The sequence below is a fragment of the Micromys minutus genome (genome assembly GCF_963924665.1).
Source record: "Micromys minutus genome assembly, chromosome: 1".
Classification (NCBI taxonomy): domain Eukaryota; kingdom Metazoa; phylum Chordata; class Mammalia; order Rodentia; family Muridae; genus Micromys; species Micromys minutus.
In genome coordinates, this window is record NC_137969.1 from 33898053 (window position 1) to 33919675 (window position 21623).

General features: G+C 38.2%; 1 protein-coding gene across 1 annotated transcript in view; it reads left to right on the forward strand.

Moving 5' to 3' along the window:
- The window catches only part of ABCA13 (ATP binding cassette subfamily A member 13), a gene marked incomplete at both ends in the record, with an annotated part of 453164 nt that overhangs the window by 399279 nt on the left and 32262 nt on the right, over positions 1-21623 (forward strand). Inside the window, 2 exons of the mRNA XM_080920446.1 lie at positions 104-207; positions 15675-15767. Of these exons, the coding sequence (XP_080776572.1) occupies positions 104-207; positions 15675-15767 (197 nt within the window). The remainder of the gene's footprint in view (positions 1-103; positions 208-15674; positions 15768-21623) is intronic.

The window sequence follows — 21623 nt, forward strand, 5'->3', positions numbered from 1 at the left end:
AATGAGGGTCTTCTCCTAGCCAGGGTCTATACTCATGGGACAGTAGATGTCTATTTTTGTCTGTGTTTAGCAAATGACAAACACTGTGTTCTCTTCCTCTTAGGACGAACCCAGCTCTGGTATGGACCCCTGTTCTAAGCGGCACCTCTGGCAAACAATAACACAGGAGGTTCGGGATGGCTGTGCTGCAGTGCTAACCTCTCACAGGTGAACTGTCCCTTGTGACTGCTAATTTGTGAACAAGGTTTGGTAGTAATGAGGCCACCCAGAGAGTGGAAGGAAAGAGCCTTCATTAGTCTTCAGTCCCAAGAGCCCTTGGGGAGATTGAAGCAGAGAAATTGTGCCAGGTGGTCAACCGCTACAGAGGAGTAAAGTTAGGACTGGAGACTTTCTGTAATCTGTGTTCATAGTCCACCCTAGCTGTGGTTGCTCAGGTGAGGGCTGGACTCTGTTCTTAAGGACTGTCAACTCCTCTCTACCCAGGGTCACCTCGTTTCCATCTGTAAGTCATCTGAAATGCATGTTCAACCTTCTACTGGATCTTATGACAGAATTGATTTTATATTTGAAATTCTCCACCAGGGTCTCCCTCTCAGATTAATGAAACACTTATGTGCCATATAGCAGTACAAATATAGATTTCATGTAACCATTACATGGAGAATGGTAGCATTTGACTAATGACAACCCTAAAGCTAAAATGAAAAAGAGATTATAAGTTTAGGCTTGATTTGCTTCCATGTATAACTAAAATACGCTATAAAGAAGGTGTCAAGACATGTTAAGTTCTGAAATTTAACTTTTATGGGTATGTTATATTAATAGAATTATATGACATGTACAGATTTGTATCTGATCACTTTCATTTATAGGGTACATAATGTTTACCTAGATTACAGCATATTACAGTATGTTTCTCATGTTTGCTGAATAATGCATGATTAATTATAATTAATACTTTAAGGAATAAGGCTGGCACTGTAGCTCAGTGGGTAGAAGCATATGCTGGGAAACTCTGAAGACCCAAGTTTGATTCCTCAAACCCATAGAAGCTGTCTTCTGACCTTCATAAACATGGATGTGGCCATAGTCACACACAGACAACAAGAACCACGAGAACAAGAACACATACACATACACAAAAATATAATGAATGAGAAAAGTAAAGAACTTAACTGTTTACTCACACCTATAGCATGTGGACACATCTATCAACACTTGTCTAGGGTGGGCCATTTGCTACAGTAAATAAACCTTTATAGACACACAATATCATCATCTGAACCCATGCTTGTAGTGCCCTTTCTCTTGGTTTTGGGTATTCCATGGCTTTGGAAAATATTTAATCTCAAGATTCATCCTTAGCATCCTTCATTGCTTGGAATGTTCTCCAGGTTCCCTGTTCATGCTTCCTTTACCTGGTCTCTGTCCAGCAGACATTATACTGCTTGTATAGTTGTGTCTTTTCTAGAAGTCAAACTTCTGGAATCCCATACAAGCTTTCCAAGGCTGGCTTCTTTCCTGATTTTCCTCACATTTTCTCCTGGTTTGCAAGCCCATTGCCTTTCAACAGGAAGCAATATTGTACTGTCTGGTTGTTCTGCGGTTGATTTATCTGCTCATGTACTGACAGATGCTTTGATTACTGACAAGTTTGGGTAATTACGGGTAAAAGCTGTTATAAACATCCATGTGCAGGTTTTTATGTGGATGTTTTTCAGATCTTTTGAGTAAATGCCAAGTAGCTTGATTCTTGGACTGTGCAATGAGCTGATGTTGACTTATGAAAAATCTCCCATTTTCTTTGGTGGTGATACAAATTGAACCTAGAGCCTCACACATACTAGGCAAGTGTTTTGCTACTGAACTATACTCCCATTCTTCATTTACCTTTTCTTCTGAGGCATGTCATCAACACTGTCAAGGCTGGCCTTCAGTTCCCTTCCTAGTTCAGGATGCTCTTCAATTGTGTTTCTGTCTTAGCCTCCCAAGAAAATTATGTTACTCCTGTCTTAGCCTGTCAAGTCATTGGGATTATAGACCTTTAGTACAAGACCCATAGCATCAGTTTTTTCTTGTTAGTTGTGTGTGTGTGTGTGTGTGTGTGTGTGTGTGTGTGTGTGAACTTGTTTTTATACGATATTATTTAGTTAGAAAAAGTTATACCTAGTGAGTATTGCTAGATTCTGTGTTCAAGTCTCTTGTTGAACATATGATTTTAAATGCTTCTTATTGGTCTGTGTCTGTCATTGGAGCTATGAAAAGTTAAAGTTTTTGATTACTTTTTATCTGATCTGTGTTTTTTATGGTATGGACGTCAAAATTATAGCTAAGTATAATTCATGAAAATGTTGGCTCTAAGACAGGACAATACTGTTAGGTTCTAGTCATCTTTGCTATATTTAAAGCTATTTTATGTAGAGTATACAGGGAGAGTCTCGACTTACTTTCATGCATTTAGATAGTCAGTTGTTCCAGAACTGTTTTTGTGGGAAAACTACTGGTTCCCCATTGCATCATTGGAGGTGTTCTGTTGGTCATCTTTCTCTTTCTCACTGGGATGTGCTCCTGCACTCATCACACAGCACTGTCTCAATTCCAGGCCTGGCTCTAAGGCTCCACCACCAGGGTGGGTCACTTGGCCAGCTTCTTTCTTTCCCTTCTGAAGTTTTCTTTCACTCACAAATGTTTTGCAGTCTCCTCTGTGATTGGCTTCTGATGAGTGGTTTCTTTAGAAACGTTCTTTAATTTTCAAAATTTTTGGAAATTTTCCTAGTTTCTTTCTGTTACTCCTTTTGACTTTAACTTAGTTAGGCTTGGCAAAAGGTTCTTTGGGATTCTCACCATGAACAGTTTTCTAGAAGCACGTGGGTTACTTATAACTGAGAATGTTAAAGGGAATATAGCCTGTAACCTTTTTATTGAGGAGTGGTCACATTAGATGGCATTGCATCTATAAATACTGAAAATAAGTTTACAGTTATTGTCATATTTTAATGTAATATTTGTCTATTTTGTGACATATTTTTCTCCTGAGATTCATTCCAAGACTGGATGGTTTCTGTTGATGTGCTAATGCTCTGGTTCTTCTCTCTCCCTTCTTGAAATTGGGTATATGTTTCTGGTGAGTTCTTCAGTTCATCTCCTGGCCTGCCCCCTCTGGCCTTAAGTGGCCTGTTGGTGAATCTGGGCAGGGAATAGTGGCCCACAACTTGCATGTATGGATAATCCTCTTTTCAATGTGTGGTGGCCTTTTGGTATTGTCCTCACAGAGTTACATATCTATGTGCCTTTGGTCCATTTCTGCAGTTCTAAAATGTTTGTTTTTTTTTAAAAAAAATAAGTCTAGATATGTATCTGGCTTTGGAGAAGATTGTTTCTTCACTAGATGTAGCCAGAAGTACCAGAGCTGAGTTTTTATTTTTATTGTTTTTCCTCCCAATAGAAAAATTTGCTGAAACAAATACATTTGATAATTGACTTTATAATAATGTGTATATATTCTTGCTTTAGATGTTCACTTTGCTCTAGAGTAGAGCAGTTGCCCACTGACTCTGTACATCTGTTGCTGGCACCAGGCTCAGGGCTTGAAGTTCAATGGTGGGTCCTTAGATGGGAAAACCATATAATGGTGAAATCTCTTTAATTTCTCACAATATATATGTAATTATTATTAACTATTCTCTCAAAAATACCATAAATCATCGCAAAATCTCTCCAACATTCTACTCCTTTGCTTTCACATCAATATTATACATTTGCATATACATAGATTGATTTCTTTTAGATTTCCTCCTATTCATAGACTATAAAGACATGAATGACTCAATGTGAATAAAGACAAGGAAGGCCTGTATGATTCTGTGATGTTTTTCATTAATCAGTTTATTCATTTACATTTCAAATGATATCTCCCTTCCCAGTTACCCCTCCACAACCCCCACCCATTCCATTCCCTTCTCTCTTACTCCTCTTTGCCTCTATGACAGTGTTCTACCTTCCACTCACCCACTCCTGTCTCACTTACCCTAGAGTCCCCCTGCACTGGGACATCAAGCCTCCACAGGACCAAAGGCCTCCCCTCCCATTGATGTCAGATAAAGCCATCCTCTAATACATATGTTTCTGGAGCCATGGCTCTCTCCATGCATACTCTTTGGTTGGTGGTTTAGTTCCTGGGACCTCTGGGTAGTCCATTTAGTTGATACTGTTCTTTGTGTGGGGTTGCAGTCTCCTTCAGTTTCTTCAGTCCTTCCATAACTCTTCCATTGGGGTCCCCAGGCTTAGTCTGATGGTTGACTGTAAGTATCTGCATCTGTATTAATCAGGTGCTGGTAGAACCTCTCAGGGAACAGCCATATCAGGCTTCTGTAAGCAAGCACACTTCTTAGCATCAGCAATAGTGTCAGGGTTTATTGTCTGAGATGGGATGCATCCCTAGGCAGGGTGGTCTCTGGATGGCCTTTCCTTCTGTTTCTGTTCTACATTTTTTCCCTGACTTTCCTTTGGACAGGAATAGTTCTGGGTTAGCAGTTTTGAGATGGGTGGATTGTCTGATCCCTCTACTAGAGACCTTGCCTATCAATAGGCTCTATCTTGTCCTTTTTCTTTTCTTTTCTTTTTTAGGTCTAAGCCTGTGGGCATTTTTAAAATTATTATTATTTAATATTTTATATATTTACATTTCAAATATTATTCCCTTTCCTGGTTTTCTTTCTGGAACCTCCCATGTCATTCCCACTCTCTCAGCTTCTATGAGGTGCTCCCTTACCTACCCACCCACTCCTGTCTAACCACCCTGGCAGTTCCCTACACTGGAATATCTAGCCTTCACAGAACCAAGGTCCTCACCTCTCATTGATGCCTGACAAGGCCATCCTCTGTTACATATATAGTTGGAGCCACGGATTGCTCCATGCATGCTCTTTGGTTGGAGGTTTAGTCCCTGGGAGCTCTGAGGGGTCTAGGTGGTTGATAATGTTTTTCTTCCTGTGGGGTTGCGAACCCCTTCAGCTCATTCAGTCCTTTTTCTAACTCTGCTATTGGGGACCCCATGCTCAGTCTATTGGTTGGCTGCTAACATTCACCTCTATATGTGTCAGACTCCAGCAGAACCTCTCAGGAGACAGCTGTATCAGGCACCTGTCAGCATGTAGTTCTTGACATCAGCAATATTGTCTAGATTTGGTGGCTGTATATGGGATGGATCCCCAGGTAGGGCAGTCTCTGGATAGACTTTGTTTAGTCTCTGTTCTACCCTTTGTCCTGTATTTTCTTTAGATGGGAAAAATTTTGGGTTAACAATTTGGAGATGAGTGGGTAGCCTAATCCCTCAACCAAGAGCCTTCCCTAACCTATAGATATGGTCTCCACAGGTTCTTTCTCCACTTTGTTGGCCATTCAGCTAACACCATTCCCCTTGTGTCCTGGGAGTCTCTTAATTTCCTGGCATCTGGGACTTGCTGGTGGCTACCCCAGTTCCCCATCTCCCACTGCTACACACCTATGTTCAAATTCTTGATACTCTGTATATTATCCTTTCTCCTCCCATACCTGATTCTGCCCCCCACCTCATTCTTCATGTCACACTCCTCTCTTCTCCCCAAGTCTATTGAACCTCCTACCTCTCGTGAATATTTTGTTCCCCTTCTGAGAAAAACTGAAGTGTCCATATTTTGCTCTTCCTTCTTATGAAGCTTTATGTAGTCTGTTAATTGTATCTTGGGTATTCTGAACATTTGGGCTAATATACACTTATAAAGTGAGCATATAACATGTGTGTTCTTTTTTGACTGGGTTACTTCACTCAGGATGATATTTTCTACTTCTATTTGCCTAGAAATTTAATGAAGTTATTGTTTTTAATAGGACTGCAATGTGTAAATGTATCACATTTCTGTATTCATTCCTCTGTTAAAGGACATCTGGGCTTTTTTTTTCTTCATCTTCTTTCCATTATAAACAAGCTGCTATGAACATATTAAACGTGTGTCCCTGTTATAGGTTAGATCATCATGTGCCCAGCAGTGGTATATCCGAGTCCTCCAGTAATTACTATGCCCAATTTTTGGGGAACCACCAGACTTATTTCCAGAGTGGTTGTACCAGCTCACAATTCCACCAGCAATGGAGGAGTGTTCCTCTTTTTCAACATCCTTTCCAGCATCTGCTATCACCTGAGTTTTTGATCTTAGTCATCTTGACTGGTGTGAGGTGGAATCTCAGGGTTGTTTTGATTTGCATTTCCTTGATGACTAGGGATTTTGAGCATTTCTTTAGGCGCTTCTCGGGCATTTGATATTCCTCAGTTGAGAATTCTCTATTTAGCTCTGTACCACACATTTAATAGGGTGATTTGGCTCTCTGGAGTCTAATTTCTTGAGTTCTTTGTATATATTCGATATTAGCTCTCTGTCAGATGTAGGATTTGTAAGATCTTTTCCCAATCTGTTGGTTGCTGTTTTATCCTATTGACAGTATCCTTTGCCTTACAGAAGCTTTGCAATTTTAGGAGATTCAATTTGTTGATTCTTGATCTTAGAGCATAAGACATTGGTGTTTGGTTCAGGAAAATTTCCCGTGTCCATGTGTTCGAGGCTCTTCCCCACTTTCTCTTCTGTTAGTTTCACTGTTTCTGGTTTTATGTGGAGGTCTTTGATCCACTTGGACTTAAGCTTTGTACAAAAAGGTAAGAATGAATCTATTTGCATTTTTCTAGATGCTGATCACCAGTTGAACTATTTTTCTTTTTTTTTTTGAAAATGCTAAAATATTTTTAGCTCCTTCATCCAACCTCAAGTGACCATAGATGTGTGGGTTCGTTTCTGGATCTTCAATTCTGTTTCATTAATCTACCTGTCTGTCTCTGTACCAATACAATGCTGGTCTTTTTGTCACTATTACTCTGTAATACAGCTTAAGGTCAGGGTGATGATTCCCCTAAAATTCCTCTTATTGTTGAGAATAGTTTTCACTATCCTGGGTTTTGCTTATTTCAAATAAATTTGCAAATTGCTCTTTCTAACTCTATGAAGAATTGAGTTGGAATTTTGAAGGAGATTACATTGATTCTGTAAATTGCTTTCAGGAAGATTGCCAATTTTACTATATTAATCCTGTTAATCCATGAGCATGGGGGATCTTTCCATCATTTGAAATCTTCAATTTTTTTCTTCAGAGACTTGAACTTCTTGTCGTACAAATCTTTCACTTGATTGGTTAGAGTCTCCCCAAGGTATTTTATAATATTCATGACTATTGTGAAAGGTGTTCTTTCCCTAATTTCTTTCTGAGTCTGTTTATCTTTTGAGTAGTGGATGGCTCTTGATTTGTTTGAGTTAATTTTATATACAGCCAGTTTGCTGAAGTTGTTTATAAACTTCAGGAATACTCTGGTGGAATTTTTGGGGTTACTTGAGTATACTATCATGTCATCTGAAAATAGAGATATTTTGACTTCTTTCTTTTTAATTTGTATCACTTAGATATCCTTTTCTTGTTTAATTGCACTGGCTAGGACTTGAGTACTATATTGAATAGATAGGGCGAGAGAGGACAACCTTGTTTAGTCCCTAATTTTAGTGGGATGACTTGAAAATTTTCTCCATTTAGTTTTATGTTGTCTACTGGTTTTCTGTATATTGCTTTCACTATATTTAGGTATGGGCCTTGATTTTCTGATCTTTCCAAGACTTTTATCATGAAGAGGTGTTGAATTTTGTCAAATGCTTTCTCAGCATCTATTAAGATGATCTTTTTTTAAAAAATTTGTTTTATAGTGGATTACATTGAGGAATTTCTGTATATTGAACTGTCCCTGCATCCCTGGGTTGAAACCTACTTTGTGGTCAGTGAATACTTTGATGTGTTTCTGAATACAAGAATTTTATGAGTATTTTTACATTGATATTCTTAAGGAGAATTTATCTGAACTTCTCTTTGTTCATTGGGTCTTTTTGTGGTTTAGGTATCAGTGTAACTGTGGCTTCATAAAAGGAATTGAGCAGTGTTCCTTCTGTTTTTATTTTGTATAATTGTTTGGAGAGTATTAATATCAGGTCTTCTTTGATGGTCTTGTTAGAATTCTGCACTAAAACCTTTTGGTTCTGGGATTGCTTTCCACTGGGAGATTTTAATGACTTCTATTTCTTTAGGGGTTATGGGACTGTTTAGATGGTTTATTTGATCTTGATTTAACTTTGGTACCTGGTATCTGTCTAAAAACATTGTACATTTCATCCATATTTTCCAGTTTTGTTGAATATAGTACTTTATAGTAAGATCTGATGAATTCTTGAATTTCCTCAGTTTCTGTTGTTATGTCTTTTTTCATTTCTGATTTTCTTAGCTTGGGTACTGTCTCTGTGCCCACCAGTTTGTCTGGCTAAGGGTTTATTTATCCTGTTGATTTTCTCAAAGAACCAGCTCCTGTTTTTTTTTCCCCCCCTCTGTGTATAGTTTCCTTTGTTTATAGTTGGTCGATTTCAGCACTGAGTTTGATTATTTTCTGCTCTCTACTCCCCTTGTGTATGTTTTCTTAGTTTGTTCTAGAGTTTTTAGGTGTTCTATCAAGCTACTAGTGTATGCCCTCTTTCTCTGTTTTTGGAAGTACTCAAAGGTAGTTTTCCTCTTAATACTGCTTTCATTGTGTCCCATAAATTTGGATTTGTTGTACCTTAATTTACATTAAATTCTGAAAAGGCTTTAATTTTTTTCTTGATTTATTCCTTGCTTTAGTTATCATTGAGTGGAGCATTATTCAGCTTCTCTGTGTATGCGGACTTTCTGTTGTTTTTGTTACTGAAGAACAACCTTATTCCATGGTCATCTGATGGGATGCATGGGATTATTTTAATCTTCTTGTATCTGTTGATGCCTGTTTCATGGTTGATTATATGGTCAATTTTGGAGAAGGTACCATGAGGTGCTAATAAGAAGGTATATTCTTTTTTTTTAAGGATGAAATGTACTATATATATTTATTGAATCCATTTGGTTCATAACTTTTGTTAGTTTCACTATGTCTCTGCTTAGTTTCTATCTCTGTGGTCTATCCATTGATGAGAGTAGGGTGTTGAAGTCTCCCATTGTGGTATGGGTTACAGTATGTGCTTTGAGTTTTAATAAATTTTCTTTCATGAATGTGGGTGCCCTTGCTTTTGAAGTGTAGATGGTCAGAATTGAGCGTTCATCTTGGTAGATTTTTTTTCCTATGATGAATATGAAGTGTCTTTTCTTGGTGTTTTTGATAACCTTTTGTTGAAAGTGGATTTTATCAGATATTAGAATGGCTTCTCCAGCTCTTTTCTTAGGAACATTTGCTTGGAAAATTTCTTTCTAGCATTTTAGTCTGAGGTAGTATCCATCTTTGCTGCTGAGGTGCATTTTGTGTATGGTGCAAAATGCTGGGTCCTGTTAAGTATCTGGTCTGTTTGTCTATGTATTTTTCTTGGGGAATTGAGTCCATTGATGTTGAGAGATATTAAGGAATAGGAATTGTTGTTTCCTGTTATTTTTATTGTTAGAGGTAGAATTATATTTGTGTGGGTATCTTCTTTTTGATTCATTGAAAGAAAATTACTTTCTTGCTTATTTTAGGGTGTAGTTTCCCTCCTTGTGTTAGAGTTTTCCACCTATTATCCTATGTAGAGCTGTATTGGTGGAAAGATACTGTGTCAATTTGGTTGTGTCATGAAATATCTTGGTTTCTCCATCTATGGTAATTGAAAATTTTGCTGCACATTGTAGCCTGACCTGGCTTTTGTGTCCTCTCTTTGTTTTAGAGTCTCTGTTGAAAAGTCTGGTGTAATTCTGATAAGTCTGCCTTTATAAGTTACTTCACCTTTGTCCCTTGCTGCTTTTGATATTCTTTCTTTGTTTTGGGCATTGGTGTTTTGGTTATTATGTGTTGGAAGGAATTTTCTTGTCCAGCCTATTTGGAGTTCTGTAGGCTTCTTGTATGTTCATGGGTATCTCTTTAGGTTAGGAATTTTTTTTTACTATAATTTCATTGAAGATATTTACTGGCTATTTAAGTTGGAAATCTTTGCTCCCTTCTATAACTATTATCTAGGTTTAATCTTCTCATTGTGTCCTGGATTTTTTGGATGTTTTGGGTTGGAAGTTTTTTGCAGTTTGCATTTTCTTTGTCTATTGTTATAATGTTTTCTATGGTATCTTTAGCCCTGAGATTCTCTCTTATATCTCTTTTATTCTGTTGATGATACTACATTTATTACTCCTGATCCCTTTCCTAGGGTTTTTATCTCCTGATTTCTTTCCTAGGTTTCTATTCCACTTTATGATTATTTCTATTTTCATTTTTAGATCCTGGATGGTTTTGTTCAACTTCTTTGTCTGTTTCATTGCATTTTCCTGTTATTCTTTAAGGGATTTTTTGTTTGTTTGTTTGTTTCCTCTTTAAGGCCTTCAACCTGTTTACCTGTGTTCTTCTATATTTGTTTAAGGGAATTATTTATGTGCTTCTTAAAATCCTCTATCATCATCATGAGATGTAATTTTAAATTAGAATCTTGCTTTCCCAGTGTGTTGGGGTATCCAGGATTTGCTATAGTGGGAGAATTGAGTTCTGATGATTCCATGTAGCCTTGGTTTCTGTTGCTTAGGTTCTTGTGCTTGCCTCTTTCCATCCAGTTGTTTGGTGTTACTTGGTCTTGCTGTCTCTCAGTGGACCCTGTCCCTTGTGTGAGTCTGTGTGCCCCCGATTGTAGGTGTGTCAGAACTCCTGGGAGACTAGTTCTCTCCTGGTGGGATTTGAGTGTGAAGAGCTGTGTCACAGGGTTTGTTCCAGGGCACTGATGGAAATTGGAAGGATCCTGTGTCTTTGTGCTCAGTGGTTCCTGTTCCCTATGGTCTCCTGGTAGGCCCGTCTTTGGCATGTTATTAGAATAAAAGTGTTGGTTCTCACCTGTGAACTTAGGAGTGACAGCACTGTTGGCGGACCAGCTTTCTCCTGATGGCATTTGCTTAAGGGGAGCTATACTACAGAGTTAGCTCTAGGGCCTCTCTCTCCTCTTTTTTGGGTATTTCACCTAACGTCATTGCAGTTGGGTCCTGCGATCTTCTTGCTTCCCTGGTGTCTCAGACTTTCTAGTGGCTAACCCCAGTTTCTCATCCCCTACTACTACATATTTCTATTTACAGATGGTCAGAAAATCAATTCTTTGATTTTTATGCAATGTTTTTCTGTACATATTCCTTAACACATAGCATCTTAGGAAAACATGGGGCAAAAGATGGAGTCTAAGAAGGAGATTCAACTTTCTCCTCACACACCCAGTATTGATGCTGAAGTTCTAGTACAAAGCTTTAAATTTCAATCTCAGCTTACCAGGCAGTACCAGGCAGGACAACCATCCAGGCATAAAAGTTCATGCCTACATTTTTTTAAGTTAATGGCCCATGGTTGATTTTATGTTTACCACTTTCAGGCTATCTATAGTCTACTTTCTATAAGACAATTAAGCAAGCAAGCAAACAAACAAAATTATCAAATTCTCTGCCCTTAGCCCTGGGCTCAGTTTTTGTCTGACCAACATGCTATGTTGTTCATGTGTTCATGTGATACAATTCACTTAGACTTGCTATGTCATTTACTTTGAGGTTGGAACTCATACTGATAGTGATTTGGACATCTGTTTGTCCAGAGTTGAGAAAGTAACACAAAAATGACTTGATGTTCTTCCCACTACACATTCCAAAACCTCTTGTTCTAGGGTTTCACTGCTATGAACAGACACTATAACCAATTCAAGTCTTATAAAAAAAACAATTAATTGGGGCTGGCTTACATCCATCATCATCAAGGCAAGAGGCAGCAACATCTAGGTAGGCATTGTGCAGGCAGAGCTGAGAATTCTACCTTTTTATCTGAAGGCTGCTAATAGAAGATTGACTTCTAGGCAGCTAGGGTAAGGGAGGGCTTAAACCCATGCCCACATTTACACACCTACTCCAACCAGGCCACACTTTCTAGTAGTGCTACTGCCTGGGACAAGCATATACAAACTATCACACCTGTTAAACACACGTTAAAACTCAACTTGAATTACTTTTTAAGCTTTGCTTATAGTGGTAAACTTTTGTAGATGACTATTGAGTAGTGTAACTTTAAAAGCCACAGAATCACAGAAAGTGTGAGATGCTTAAGTGGGACTCTCTAGAGATGCCTGTGAGGTTTTCAGAGTGAAGGGCCTTTTCTGTGTGCCTACCTGTTTTTTAATAAACTTTCTATTTTGCTTTACTCTGATTCACCTGAAATTCCTTTCTGTGGAGTAGCCAAGAAAGAGCAGATCTGAGTTGAGATCTCTGCAGGGCAGGGATGTCCTCAGGTTTTCAGTGGCAGTCCTTGCTAGAGGCATATTAAAGAAGTGGTTATATAACTCGCAGTTTGCATTTTCCAGTTCCTAGAATATGAATCATTGCCAAATATAATTCTCAAGATGTGCAGCATTTTTATTTCACTATCTATACATGAGATGATCCATTTTGAATTTCTGAAGGAAGTGTCTGTAATCAAGCACACACTTTATTGATTTGACAACTCATTACTTTCATTTGAAGTGGAATAAAAGCGAAAGGACGTTTGCTTTACAATATAGAACTTTGGATTGAACAGCTCATGGTCTGTTGATTTATTTATTTTTAATTGGTTAGTAACTATTTAGTGTACTAAATTGGAATGTTAATTTTATTAATTTTTGAGAATTCTTGACAATGTATCATATTTATCCTCCAGCTCCTCCCAGATACTCCTGAACCCTCCTTACCTGTCCAACTTTATGTCTTCAATTTTGTTTAATGTATAAAGTCTGGATTATTCTGTTATATGGTTTGTGGGAGTCTGGCTATTCACTGGAGCAGAGTTGACTCACTAAGGGTCACACCATTGGAGAAAACCTATTGACTAGGAGTAACACTTAATGGCTAACTTCCCCCTCCTTGCTGGGATTTTGCCTGGCTTGGACTTTTGCAAGTTTTCTGTATGCTGCTATAATCACTGTGAGTTCATATGTACAACTGACCTTTTTAGTCTAGAAGATGCTGTTTCTTTTAAGAAACACCCAATCTCTGACTCTGACCTTCTTCCCTATCTTCCACAATGATTCTAAAACCTTAGGCAAGTGGGTGTGATATAGACATCCCATTCCAGGACAAATATTCCACAGCATCTTATTTATTTATTTATTTATTTATTTATTTATTTATTTATTTATTTATTTATTCATTATTTATTTATTTATTTTTAATCAAACAACTTTATTTTAAAAAACAAAGATAAATGTACAGGTTTTAAGCATTTTTGCATAAAAGTATATGAATACATTTTTGTCAGTACTTAATTTTTTTTAAAGGTTTGATAGTGTGCATTAAAATCTTACTAGTTACAATGAACATAAAGTACATGTAAAACAAGATGTAACCTGGAATTAGGCAAAGTTTTCTTGGTGTGTAATGATTAAGCCTAATGTTCTTTCATTTTCTTTCTCTCTTTTTTTGGCCTTTGTTTTTTCTTGAACATCATATAGTCTATGAGTTGTTTCTGGGGTATTCAGAGGTTTCTGGGGTTAGTATCCAATTATCAGTGACTGCATATTATGTCTGTTCTTTGTGACTGTGTTATCTCACTCAGGATGATATTCTCTAGATGCATCCATTTTCTTAAGAATGTCATATAGTTATTGTTTATGATAGCTGAGTAGAACTCCATTGTGTAAATATACCACAATTTTTGTATCCATTCATCTACTGCAGGACATCTGGGTTCTTTCCAGCTTCTGACTATTATAAATAGGGCTGCTATGAACATTGTAGTGCATGTGTCTTTGTTGTATGTTAGAGCTTCTCTGAGGTATATGCCCAGAAGTGGAATAACTGGGTCTTCAGGTAGTACTATGTCCAATTTTCTGAAGAACCGCCAGACTGATTTCCAGTGTGGTTGTACCAGTTTACAACCCCACCAACAGTGGAGAAGTGTTCCTCTTTCTCTGCATCCTCACCAGCATCTGTCATCTCAGTTTTTTTTATCTTAACCATTCTGACTGGTGTGAGGTAGAATCTCAGGGTTGTTTTGATTTGCATTTCCCTGATGACTAAGGATGTCTAGCACTTCCTTAGATGCTTCTCAGCCATTTGATATTCCTCAATCCACAGTGTCTTTTAAATACTAGTTCACTGGGTTCTGACACTCTTTAGAAGACTGGGGTTTTGAATTATATCCAACTACTGTCTCCTCCAGAACTTCTTCTATATCATTATGTTTAGAAAGTACACACCCATACGTAAATCACTTCTGTATTTCTACTACCTATGGTATGCTTGGACCTCTTTTGTTCTAATGCCATTTCTCTGATATGGATTTAGTATACTCCTTCTTTGGAGCAACCTATTCTATTGCAATCTTCCCTCACAACTTATTCCACAGTTTCTTTCCTCTAAATAATTCTAAGTTTAGTTTTCATTTTTAGGAGAGTGATTGCATCTTGATTTGCATCAAATTGCATTGGCATATTACAGTTTATGACTCATAGTTATAATAGTTATAAATCTTTATAATGCTATACTAATATTAAAATAATCTTATACTTTAAATAAATTATATTTTCAAGGTAAAAGTTTATTGCTAGTATTATACTGTGTTTTACATACTATTAAAATACAAAACTTTTTTAAAATACGAAGTCTACTAATGAAATGTTATTGTTTAAAATTTTTATACATTGTTTAGTTTATTAAAATAGAACAGCATCACCTTTCCTCTGCTTCCTCTGGTCCCTACCATGTAGCCATCCTCCAGCCTCTCTTGTGTCACGTTGTGGCTTCTAATTGATAGATTTTTTTTTCTTTGATTACTGTTCACACACTCATACACATTATGTACATGTCTGCAAAAATATTCAAATAAAACTGATAAGTTTGTTTTTGTTGTTTTTGTACATCTGGTTCCCAGGCTGACCCCTTTATATTGGAAAACAAATAAGACCCACTTTTTATCTTTTTCAGATTATGTTTCACATTTTTGAAATATCCATCCTTTTCATTGTTATTGATCCTATTAACTCAAGATTTCACATCTGCTTGTCAAAAATGTTACATAATTTTATTTATAAGGAAACCACATGCTTGTTAACACATTTTATTCAATATACATTGAGTTTTTAAATCTTTCTTAATATTTATTATACACACAAACACACACACACACACACACACACACATACACACACACACACACTGTAGTTGTCTTTAGACACACCAGAAGAGGACATCAGGATTTCATTACAGATGGTTGTGAGCCACCATGTGGTTGCTGGGATTTGAACTTCAGACATCTGGAAGAGCAGTTAGTGCTCTTAGCAACTGAGCCATTTTTTCAGCCCTATGTTGTAGTTTTGAGGATTGTAAAGAGTTTTTTCCTGCATTTTTTATTACTGATCATTCTTTCAGACACATAGACATGCTGATAATTCCATGATGTAATTGACCACTTAAGTAAAATCTTGGGACTTTTACAAACACATTGCATTTTCATGAGTAATCCATAGTAAAGGTTATATAATTTGGATCAATGGTAGTTTTGTGTCCTTATGTCTGAAGCTTGAAGAAGGTTCATGCCTTCAGGACAAAGCTCATTTCTATTTGTTTTTTCCTCACAGCATGGAGGAGTGTGAGGCTCTGTGTACCCGGCTGGCCATAATGGTGGATGGTAGCTTCAGGTGTCTTGGGCCCCCTCAGCACATCAAGAACAGGTATTGAGTCTCTTTTTTTGTTTCACTGTTTCCTGTCAATCCAGCAGCATGATGCTCTGTTGTAACAATGGCTCATTCCAAACAGGTTCAATTAATTTCTTTTGGCATCTAGTAGTAGAAGGTCCTGGGAAGTTTAGGGGCAGTTAGAATAACTGTAATTATCAAGTCAAACATGGCAGGTCTCAGGCAGTTTCCTTAAAACATTTTGCTTCCTTTTTTCCAGAAGGCACTGTGCCCTCGTTGTTTTGATAAAAATTGTGAAGAGAAGATGATTGCAGGGTTTAGAGTAAGTCTAGAGGAAAAATGACCTCCTTGCTCACAGAGTGCTTCATCAAAAGGAGGTACCACAATACACCTCGTCCACAGTCAGAGTGCCAGAATGCCTACTTTACCATAAAATGTATACTTAGAAAGGTGTCTGATTAGGTGGGAGGGAAACAGGGTCATTGTGGTTCCATTTTTTATGGCTAATTAACTAAAAACATTTTTTCTTGTGGTTATGAATCTGTTAGATCGTCCATATTAATCATCTCTCCATCTCTTCCTTTCATTTACTCCATTGTTATAACTCTTGTCTTCTGGAATGCCTTAAATAATTTTCCCTTTCTTCGTGTGTGTGTGTGTGTGTGTGTGTGTGTGTGTGTGTGTGTGTGTGTGTGTGCTTGTGTGACACATGTATAAGGGTACATCATGCACATGTGTGTAAAGGTACATGCACATGTGTGTAAGGGTGTGTGCACATGTGTATATAAGGGTGTGTACAGGTGCCTACAGAGGCTGCAAGGGATATTAAACCTCTTGAACTTGGAGTTGCAGGTTTGGGTGAACCATCCAATGTGGGTACTGGGATCTGAGCTTTGGTATTCTGGTAGAAGGATTAAAATATCTTGGCTTCTGGACCATCTCTCCAGGTCCTCTGAATGAATTTATGATCTCTTTTAAATGATTTAGTCATAATTTTTATAGAGTAATGCAGTCTTTCTACCCCTTTTTTCATAATTACATCCTGATTACAGTTTCCCTTTTCTCTCTATTTTCCTCCCATCCTTCTGCCTATAGAGTGATTTAGCCTTTCATATCCATACATCCTTTTACCTTCATTTAATATTTTTGGTTAGAATTATGCACCATCCTTGACAGTTTATGTATCTGCTATGTATATATGCATGTACATATATGTCATGTCTAACTACCTTTTATTTATGGAAAGTATTATTACTCTGGATAGAATCAACAATTGAGGAGTGGATACCTTGTTTCCAGGGGCTCCAAGTGGGACACTGTGGTACAGGGAGGGTCTATCTACCTTGCTGTTTTTTATGCTTGTGGCCCATCATTTGGCAAATGAACATGTTAGGAGCTATTGTTACTATATGCTCTGCTAACCTTTATTAAGTATTATCAGAAAAAAGACTAAACTTCACACTCTGTAATCTTTATGAATGGTAGTATAAAGTTTTATAGCCTGTTCAGATTGTAAGGTGATTTATTAATTCAAGTCCATCTGTGTGTTTCTTACTTTTTTGCTAAAGTTAGCCACAAGCATTGTGGGTAGGGGTGGAGAAGAAGCTCATAGGAAGAGTCATCCACTAGCTGAAACCATCTGGAGTCTTAACATTGTCTACCCATTCTAAAATTTAGTCCTGATAATGTGAGTTATAGGTTGAGCTGAGTTAATTGCTAGTTGATATAAACTATGAAATTTTATTCAGCAAAACCTGGTTTGTGGTATAGCCAATAAAGTATGAAAGTTAATACAGTTTTTAAGATTGCAGTTTATGTTCTTCTGTAATAAATAAGCCTATAAGAAATAAAGACATAGAAATACTATTGTGATAAAAACATAAGGGATTGCTCCTGGATTTCTACACCTTGGAGTCAGTAACACCATGAGAAATTGATGTGAAGAAGATAAACTGATGTAGGGACCCTTCCTCCTCCTCTTCATCCTTGGAAATAAAGGGAAGTAGGCATCAGTAACTTGACGTAAGGAACAAGGAGCTCAATCTTATCATTTCTAGCCCGCCTCCCTGACTCTGTGGGGCATATTCCAGGAACAGGGATATCCTCCTGCCTCAGTGTGCAGCTATGACTTTTCTGCCCATTCTTTGTTAGTAATTTGTGTCAAGTTCCCTATATATAGTGTCCCCTTGCCACCCTGATTGTCCTTTCTACCATATATGTGTGACTTATTTCCCTGGGATCTAAGTACAGCCCACATGGACCCAATAATCAGAGAAAGTCCCCTGGGAATACATACCCATTCTTCTGCTCCTACTTAGACACCCAGTCTCACCATGATGCTTGTTTAGACCAGACTTTTTCTTTTTATCATAGTTTTAAAAGTTCTACAGATAAGAAATAAATACCATTGAAACGATAATGTGTTAATAAACTTTCCCCAGATAGGGGCCACAGAGACCATATGGGAGAACATGAATGCCACTCTACAGTTAATGACATTAGAAAAATTTACACAAGAGCCTACAATGTTTCCATTAGAATCAGGTGACATGATTCATATGGGCATGGGATTAGGCAGACTATGGAATTTGGGCATATAGAATTATGTTTATGGGGACTCTAGTTTAAAGGGAAAGATAAATGATAGTCTAGTTTTTGAAGTCTCAACTGGAAGGCAATGTGATGCTGGGTACTGCATCAGCTGGTTTCCTTTATGAAATAAATTTATAGGAGGACTTGCTTTCTTTCAAAGAACAGCTCCTGGAGGGAAAGTTCTTGTAGAGCTAGTGAGATTCCCCCTCCACTGTAGCATGAGAACACACAAAGTAAACATAATGACCTGTCCCAGCATAACCGAAGCTAAGCCTTGGTACAATTGATGTAGTGCCATGAGATCTTTCCTGCTCTATGAAGGTCACTGGTACTGAAGATGCTCACTCAGGCTTTGCAGAGGGTCTGGACTGCCCCTTCAGTTCTTGTTGGAGTTTAATCTTTCTTAAAGTACTGACTGTCATTTCGGAGCCATTCTGAATACCATCTCTTTGCAATATGTATAGGTCATGAAGTTGTAGCACCAGAAACTATGGTTCTGGAGTCAGGAGGCTCACACAGAACTCTGTATAATGATGACCACTGTCTGTGGCAAAGGGCCCAGAGGAGAGGCCAGTGGGTGACCTCCTATCTTAGGGGTTGTGGAGAAAACAAGCTCTTATTTTTACTCTGATGTTGGTTTTTACCCAAGCTATAATTTAGGAAATGTTATCGACGTGAGAGCTTTCAGTAAATATGACGCTGTTTTGCTTTTGACATTTAATAATTTCCTTAGCACAGGATCTGCAGGTTGTCTGACTGCCTATATCCACATTGGTACTCACAGTTTGAAGCACATGCATGCCAGGTGACATCACACGTGCTCATGGAGCATATACCTTAGAGCTTCTACACGCTGTGGCAATCTGAGCAGGAAGACTACTTAAAGTTTTGGGAGTAGATGCCTCTCATGCCTTGAAGGACAGCAAGAGTTGACAAAAGAAAGATTAAACACTAGATTCCATTAGTTAAAAACCTGAGACTGGGGAATCATAATAGGAGAGACAGTAGAAAAAAATAAATGTCAAAGTTTCCATGACAGGAAGTCCTCAGGCAAGATAAACTTAAAATGGCTGTGCTGAATATTTCTGGGAGAGCTATGGGCTTTGGGGCCTTTACTAGAATTGCTCAAATGGCACTGATTTCCTCATAGATCAAGCAATTCCTTTTTATGTGAAGTTGTCTTCTGCATGTAAGATGCTTCACAGGTTTCACAGCCCTTGCAGCAGCCCCACCCAACTGAACAGAAAACAAAACAAAAACATTGACAGATGTCTCCCAGGGGGCTGCTTCAGGCTGATCTTGGCTATGTCAGATGATTCTTTATTCTATGTTCTCATAAAACATCAAGATTAGGATGCATCAAATGGGGAGGACGAGGACTGAGATTTTCAGAAGAGGAGTAAGCAATGGCTCCAACCCTTCCTTGCTCCTTGGCTGAGAGAAGAATACATCATGTCAGGAGGAAGAAACAAATGGATGACTTTTCCCACAGGCTTATCTTTTGTGTCCTGGGCTGACCTTGCTTTGTACAGCCTCTAGGGTCCTTATGCACACTTTCTTTCAGCCCTATTGTAGCCCTTTGTGTGTGATTTAAAGACACAGCCTGAAGGCAATGGCCTGTGAACCCTCTTAGCCAGGGTTTCTTGAAGGATCTTTTTGTGCTCTTTTATATCTTGGGCCTGTTATGACTTGTCCTTTCTCCTGGACTACCTCCCACCAATGACTACTCAATAGTTTCACCACAAATGTCTAGGGCCAGTGTTCTTCCCCTGTTTTCCTGACTTTGCTGATGCCCATCAGTTTTTTCTGGTTCCTTTGCCTTCTCTTGGTAGAGTTGGACTCCTTTTCACCTTTGGTATTTGATTACCTCTCCCTTCCTGGTGACTTACTTGATTGAGTTTAAATTTTCTTAAATCTTCCCCCTTACAGCGTGAGAGTGGTATGTTCGAGGAGAACACAGGCTTTACTCTTTACCTGCCTTCAGCATTACTTTGTCCTCAGCATCCGTGTTATGCAATTCTGTTCTAGCACAGTGACAGCCTGTGCTAGAAACCTTGGCTTAGGAGCATACGGGAGAGCTGTAACAAGAGGAACATACATGGTTCTAAAATGTTTAAGGTTTGCTTCATTAGCAGGGTGATATAGTCATGAAAATTACCCATCCCTGATTTCCTAAATACTGCTGTTGGGCTTTATCCTCAACCTTTGAGCCTTCATGGTATATTTTTCTAAGTGTCCTCTAGGATACTTGTAGATAGATAAAAATTGACTTGGACTTTTAAGAGCTGAGATCCAACCAAGTTCAAATTTAGAAATCATGCTAAAGCTCTATGGAGGTTTGAATGGAAAAAGTCCCCATAAGCTCATGGATTTAAACACTTGATCTTCAGTTGAGTACTCTTTGGGGAGGTTATATCCTGGCAACTTAATGGAAAGCATGCAATTGGGGCTGGGCTTTGAGGGTTTATAGCTTCGTACCATTCAATTCTCTCTTTCTATTTCCTTTATGTGATTGGCATGTGTTCTCTCAGCTTCCTGCTTCTGACCTTTCCTGTTGTGCCTCCCTGGCATGATGAACTCTTTTCTCTCTGGAACCATGTACCAAGTAAACACTTTCTTCTGTAAGCTGCTTTTGCTCACAGCAAGAGAATCGTAACTAATACACTCACTCCATTATTTCGATAAGAAGGAGCCCAACAATGGGGTCCTGCTGGTGCAAATCACTTTAAGGAGTTACCTTGAGCCATCCTGGTTTGCTTAGTACTGACTTCTCCCAGTCTTGAGAGTATTGGGGATGGGAAGATCCTTTTAAACAAGTCATGACTTTCCTATAAAAGAGGCTTATAGTGCCCTTTGGGAGGTGAGTGATCACAGGGGAAGCTACATGCTTTCACTCCTTACAGACTTTGATTTCCTCCTCCTCCTCCTTTATTTCCAACTCCTGTAACCTTTGGTCAAGAAGTCCTTCCATCCATACTCCAGTGGGTGTGGCTATGGCCAGCCATACTTTGAGAATCTTCCAAGAGCACTCTCCAAATGCATTCTTTATCTTCCCTTTCTTGACTATGGTTAAAAGACTCTTCCCACAGGAATTTAGCTCCTTTTGGAGAATAATCCCTTCCCTGACCTATCTTCTCCTTCCCAGTAAACTGGATTCCTCTTCAACCCTGATGTAAGACTGGCATTTTTTTTTTTTTTTTTTTTTTTTTTTTTTTTTTTTTGAGAAGGAAAGGCTACAATGTAATGGAAGGATCTTCTTCAGATTCAGGAGTCCCAACAGCATTCCCTTCTCTTCTCCAG